At 38.2% G+C, this 6,892-nt stretch overlaps 1 protein-coding gene across 1 annotated transcript in view; it reads right to left on the bottom strand.

Moving 5' to 3' along the window:
- Positions 1-4,542: 4,542 nt before the first annotated feature.
- kctd16b (potassium channel tetramerization domain containing 16b) overlaps positions 4,543-6,892 on the bottom strand; it is a 61,225-nt gene continuing 58,875 nt past the window's right edge. The window contains exon 3 of the mRNA XM_010871105.3: positions 4,543-5,149. Coding sequence (XP_010869407.2) covers positions 4,698-5,149 — 452 coding nt within the window. The 3' untranslated portion in view covers positions 4,543-4,697. The remainder of the gene's footprint in view (positions 5,150-6,892) is intronic.

Genomic DNA, 6,892 nt, shown 5'->3' with positions numbered 1-6,892 from the left:
TACAGCTTTGTCTTAATTCAAATACTTTCTTGTTATGTACAATATAATTCACCCAACATTGTGCGAAAGAAAATTCCAATCTACATTTGAAGGCCACTGTGTGTTATTTGTTATTCCACTGTGTGTTATTTGTTATTCCACTGAGCTCTTTTTCAGAACTTGTAAACTAGAGTACTAACCCAAGTGAAAACATCACAATTTTTGAATATACTGAACCCAGTCTATAACAATTCTAAATACATTAAATGTATTAAATTACATTTATTTGTGTTTTATTACCATTTATATATATATATATATATATATATATATATATATATATATATATATATATAGATATATTAACATTCTATTTGGAAATCCTTTTTGTGTACTTTGTTCCAATTGACAAATAATAATTAATAAAACACAAATAAAATGTACGTAAAATACAGTAAATGTATTCACAATTATATCAACTAAGATAATTTACAATATATTTAAAGATATTTATATTTCTCTTGGGGAGACTGACCTTTTTGAACTGGATGTTAGTATGGTGACAGTGAACAATATAAAAACAACTCAATAATGATGGTAAAATGAAACTGCACTTGGATCCTCACTGTCTGCTCAGTGTCTCCTGATGCTTCCACTGTGTTCAGTATAATGTACAGAGAATGGAAATTATGCCATATTTACACCTCTGAAAAACTGGGCAGTATTCACTTATGCATCTCTATCATGGCATTGTTGTTCAGCGTTTAACATGCTGAGTGATGCTGGGGAAAACGTAGAGTCACGATGCTGGCTCTCCTCTAACTGAGTTACATTTGGGAGACAGCCAGGTGTTTTGAATTCCCTCCTCCCATTGCTGTCATTAATGTCAACATTAACAGAGTTGTATGAAACACAGTAATTAGTGATTGTATAATCTCTAAGCAATCAGAGTATCAATTCAAATATAAAATATTGCTTTAGCCACTGCTGTTCTGGCTTTGGCCCAAACCATTGGTTTCGTGGGCCAGTGAGAGTCCTCAGATCGTTTTTTGTGATCTACAAATTGTCCCGAATGTCCTCAGATAAAGACTCCTTTCTGAGAAGTAACTAGCGTGAAAGGACGTGGCGTGGCGTTTGGCCGTTTGCCAGGCAATTTGTTCCCTGCTTTACTAGTTTTTGTTACTCTCACTAAGTCATGAGTTATGTCCCACTACTCACAAACCAGTACAGACTCCTGCCACTATCATTCTAAAGAAACAGTTTGATGGAGAGGAAAACATTAATTGTGGACTACTGAATTACTTACACCTCCGTTTGGTTCTCAGAGGGACGACAAAGCACTTACACCCACTTGATGGATGTCATTTTAATACATTTTTGGGTTACTCAGAATGTGGTATGTACTGTATCTGTGATATGTTCTGTAGCGATCATATGCAAAGGCTAAGTGGGCTAACCTCATAAACTCTAAATACTAAAATGTAAAATGTAAGGGACAAAATTGAATACCCTGACAAGGTAGACGTATAATATGAATGACTGAATGAATGCAGAAAACCAATAATGATTGCCAAGCCTTTGTTTATATAGAGAACTAAACTGTACTGTATGGAATAGCTTTATAGTCAAAATGCATGGCTTGTAAATCTGTTATTTAACAAACACTTGTTTTTAGGAAATCAGCAACTACTGTATATTTAATCTGTATATTTAAATGTATGGATATCCAAGATTGTGATTTTGGAAAATACATTTTACGGGCAGCGCAGATATAGAAATATAAATACAGTATTGCATCAACTAAATACATATATTTTTCTTGTGTTGATAGCCAACTTCAAAAAGATCTGAATCAAACATAACTACTGATATCTGACAGTCGGATGTAGAGTGTCATTTTCGATACAATTGTGCTTTGAAGATGTGATTGTATCAAAAATCTGTGTGTATCATTCGATTTTCTAGAAGCATTATTGATCCTTTGCCTTGATATCCATAAAATCCACATCATTCTGTACATCCATTTCCTTTCACGTCATAGCGCTTTAGATACAGACAACGCCAAAATAATAACCCAAAACTGTGAAGTCATTAGGAAAAGCATAGCATTCAGTAGCAATGCCTAATGGAAATTAGTAAAAAGCTCAACTATTGACCATGCTGTTTAAATACAGAGCATTTTCAGGTTGAAGAAACAAGAGCAGCATCACCATAGTTGTGACCCTTAAATCCAGTGCTATTGTGAAAGAACGTCCTACAGTACGGTGCTGAGGTGAATGGAGCACATCAGGTGGAAGTGCTCAGCTGCACATCATCGTCACGCGCGGCTCTTTGACATGGAAATTATTGAAAATGTTATCTTTCCGTTAGCACTGGACATGTTAGCAGCTAGCTCTATAGAACTGAAGTTTACTGCAGCAGCAATTAAACGTACAATGCAGTCCATATATACATCTCATGATAAGAAAAGAAGATTTGGAAAGTCGTGTCAAATTTCTGTCGTTTTTGAAACAAGACGACGTGAACTCACCTACATCCTGTTTCGTCATACTGTTATAATAAAGGAGGATTTCACTATTGTGAAATCTAATGAAAGGTGGTTGCTCACTGTGAAAGTAGTCCGTGGGCCAAAAAATATAATATTTCTGTTTTCTTAGCTTCTTCAACATACTTCAGCAATCGCTAGGTTTATATCTACGATTGTGATGTGTGTGTGCGAGCTTGTGAATAGAAAATCTATCAAGAAGCCACTTGAAGTAAATTCCATATTTGGTTTGGTTACTTAAAGGTGGTTGGGTCATGAAATAAAAATGTCAAAATGCTAACATACCACTATAACGTTCATTTATTTTTAGCATGAGTTGGTTAAAGTTTGCAAAAGCTGTTTAAAGAAATGTAAACCTTGAAGTAGTCTGTTGGCAGATAGACTATTTTCATTGTAAGTAACCATCTAGCATCAAGATAGTGAATTTCTCCTTTAAGAGTAATATCCTACAAAACTATTAAATCCATGCTAACTGTTTTTTCCTTTATAATTCTCAAATTCTTAGTTTAAGAAGTTTAAAAATAAATGGTCACATGGGCCTGATTCATACTTGGGATAGAAACAACATTTAGCCAACTTCTCTCAAATCTGAGTCAGGCCCATAATGAACTTCTCTGTTGTGCCATTAATAACACTCCCTCTTAAGCTCTCAGGTATTAAACAAAGCACCAGGATCATAACCAGTGCACGTAAAGGATTAATCAAACAAGCAATATTTCAAAGTGGTATTCAGTGGAAACTGGAACAGTGTGTTCCCATCAATAATCTACAAGCCTCAACATCAGCAGGGATGTCTCTAACCATGTCTATTAGCCTAATCAATGCACTCGACACCTAATCATCAATATCTACTGACCACCATGTCAACTGCGGACACAGAAACCATCAGTCTTATCCTGTCTGATCTCTTCTGCACCCTTTTCACATAGCCATTGTTGAAATGAGCCCCATGTTAATCTCTGTGTGTGTGTGTGTGTGTGTGTGTGGAAGAATACTTTAGCTGCAGGTAACACCTTTGGGGGAAGCACCTGCACACAGGGCTACGCCCCCTTTCAGTTCTTGGTTTTTCTTCTGTATAAAAACAAACCCAACCTTAAGGAGCACCATCTGTATATATTTCTATTTCTGTCTGAAAGTTGTTTTGATGTATCTTTCAGTGTTTTTAAAATGTGGTTTTCTCCATATTAGCAGGTACGACAGCGGTTTGATACTCCAGGGTCTGTAAAGAACGTTGGCCGTACCTCCTCTGGAGTCTCCTGTGGTCCTCAAAGTGCTGAAATGGAACCAGCTATTCATTCCCTCCACACTGGCAGCAGGTATTTTTAGAAAGAGCATTGTCGGGACAGTGTGAATAATTTATCATTCTGATACCACATTTATCTCCGACCTCTGTGCCACCGGCATGAAGCCACTGCACCAAAAACATGATGGGGTCAAAACTCAGCAGTGTGTAACACAATCTATCTCTCTCTCTGTATCACACACACACGCACACAGACACATGAACACACAGACACACCCAAACGCTGCTCTTCACTGACTTCAAAATATTTAGGGGTAGAACTGTGCGATCAGATAACATCTGAGAATAAGCAGTTGGTGAGTCTTTTCCATTTCATTATTACAGTAAGATGGTAGACACTACCAGTTACATACATACATGTACCACTTACATACATATATACCACATACATACAACATATATACCACATACATACATACATACATACATACACACCGCATACATACCACATACATACATACATACATACATACATACAGTACTACATACACACTACATACATACATACATACATACTACATAAATATACACATACATACATACATACATACACAGATACACACTACATGCATACTACATACACATAAGCGTACATAAATACTACATACATACTAGATCCATACTACATACATACTACATACATACATGCTACATACATACATTCTACATACATACATCAATATATAATACATATTACATACATACCAGATACATACCACATACATACATGCATACATCCTACATACATACATACATACATACATACAAACATACAGTTATCTAAACAGTCATGGTTTTATTCTTGTGTGATTATTTGTTTTCATTTTTTGCAGTCTCTATGACTCCAACAGTAGCTGGCCTGGGTTCCTTTCAAAGGCGGTACTTCCTCAGCAGATCTGCCTGCCAATTATACTTCCTCTCTGGAAAGCGTTCAGGGATCTTGATCTTACGGAAGTCCTGGATGCACTTTTCCAGCTCCTCCTCAACGGTCATTTTCTCCTTGACTGGTCTTTTCTTACAGGTGCTGGTGTCTCGGGAGCTAGCGGTTAGCGTACGAAGGAGGTCACTCTTCCTGCGCTGCTCAGACTGCTGCAGCATCTGCACTGGGCCCTTCTTTAGTGGGCGGTCCAGAGTCTGGACATGGGAGTGTGGCTGCCGGTTGACCGGGCCACAGATAACGGTGCCCTGAGGGGAGCTGGCCTCTGACTGGCTCTCAGAGCTGGACGTGGAAAGCTCGTTGAAGGAGGTGCCGCTTTCACCATCACCTTTGTGGTTCTTGCAGCAGCAGTCGCAAGGTGGGGAAGACCACCGAGAGCTGCCACCTGGAACAGAGAGTGGAGAGATGTGAGACAGCGTGTAACAACACCACACAATAAGGGATGTGAGACAGCGTGTAACAACATCACACAATAAGGGATGTGAGACATCATGTTACAACACCACACAATAAGACATGTGAGACAGCATGTTACAACACCACACAATAAGACATGTGAGACAGCATGTTACAACACCCCACAATATGAGATGGTGAGACAGCATGTAACAACACCACACAATAACAGATGGTGGGACAGCATGTAACAACACCACACAATAACAGATGGTGGGACAGCATGTAACAACACCACACAATAACAGATGGTGGGACAGCATGTAACAACACCACACAATAACAGATGGTGGGACAGCATGTAGCAACACCACACAATAACAGATGGTGGGACAGCATGTAACAACACCACACAATAACACATGGCGGGACAGCATGTAACAACACCACACAATAACAGATGGTGAGACAGAATCTACACATTAATGTAGGCAGTTTGGCAACCGGCAATAAGCTGTTGTCACTGCATTGCAAACTGTTGAGCATCAACATAAAGAGAATAGGAATGGACTCTAAAGGAATGAACACACCAATAATATGAGGTCTCTGACACAATAGTGGAACAGGAAGAATAGATCAAAATTTGTTCCAAAATGAAATCCTTCACTGAATGACATGGTGGTTTACATACAATCAAAGATCGAAACAACAGTTGTTTTAGTCACATTCAGTCACATTTAGTCACAGTAGATGGGTCAGAAAAGCTTAGGGACTGTTTTGCTTTAATCCTCTGATGTCTTTGAACCAGACAGCACACTCACCTGCACTAGACAGTGCTTTGTAAACTGTCTTTGACATTCCACTATTGTTTGAATGCAATTTTGTTGTTCTGTATGAAATGTCTGTGCATAGTCTGGTTGTATAGTACAGTACCATTCTAAGCTCTCGTGTTGAGGGACTAACATACAGCATACATGCATTGAGATTTCACAGCTCACACAGCCGGAAACAAACGCTAACTCATTTTTCATGGCTACCTCTTAAATAATTAATTAAAGAGGCAGTTTCAAGACATCCCGTCTTGAAACACCTGTTAACTTTGCACATATTTCCTTTCATTGTCTTCGAAATTAGCTGCCTTAATAAAATGTTACCTGAATGGGAAGTCAAATTGATAGTTTTTACTAGAGATCTCAGCAACCTAATCCTACTCCACATTTTCCTAAAGCAAAATATCTGACTGTGTAAGTCTGCACACCCCAGGCTTAATACTTGGTGAAAGCATCTTTGGCAGTCATGGCAGATGTGATTTTTTTTTAACAATTTTGTTAGAAATTCCATAACTTTTGCACATATCTGGGATCAATATATTTATAAAAATATATAAATACATATTTACTCAGGACCTCAGACTGGGGCGAAGCTTCACCTTCCAACCGGACTACCACCTTGAGCAAACAGCCAAGCATGCCGTATGGTTTCTGGCCCAGTCTATGAAGGCCCTTAAGTGGCCCAGGCAGAGTCCATGCTTGAACCCAATCGTACATCTCTGGAAAGATCTAAATATTATTTTAGAATAAGGCTGTAAAGTAACAAAATGTGGAAAAAAGTGAAAGGGTCTGAATACTTTCCAAATGCACTGTATATACGTTGGGAAATTGTCTATTAACATGGGGAAAGTCAGAGAACATACAAGAAATAAGGTTGTTGCAATGGATATTAAAAAAAGCTG

This window comes from Esox lucius, chromosome 7 (genome assembly GCF_011004845.1).
Source record: "Esox lucius isolate fEsoLuc1 chromosome 7, fEsoLuc1.pri, whole genome shotgun sequence".
NCBI classification, from domain to species: Eukaryota; Metazoa; Chordata; class Actinopteri; order Esociformes; family Esocidae; genus Esox; species Esox lucius.
The sequence above is the reverse complement of the archived record's forward strand: the minus strand, read 5'-3'. Positions and strand labels throughout refer to the sequence as shown.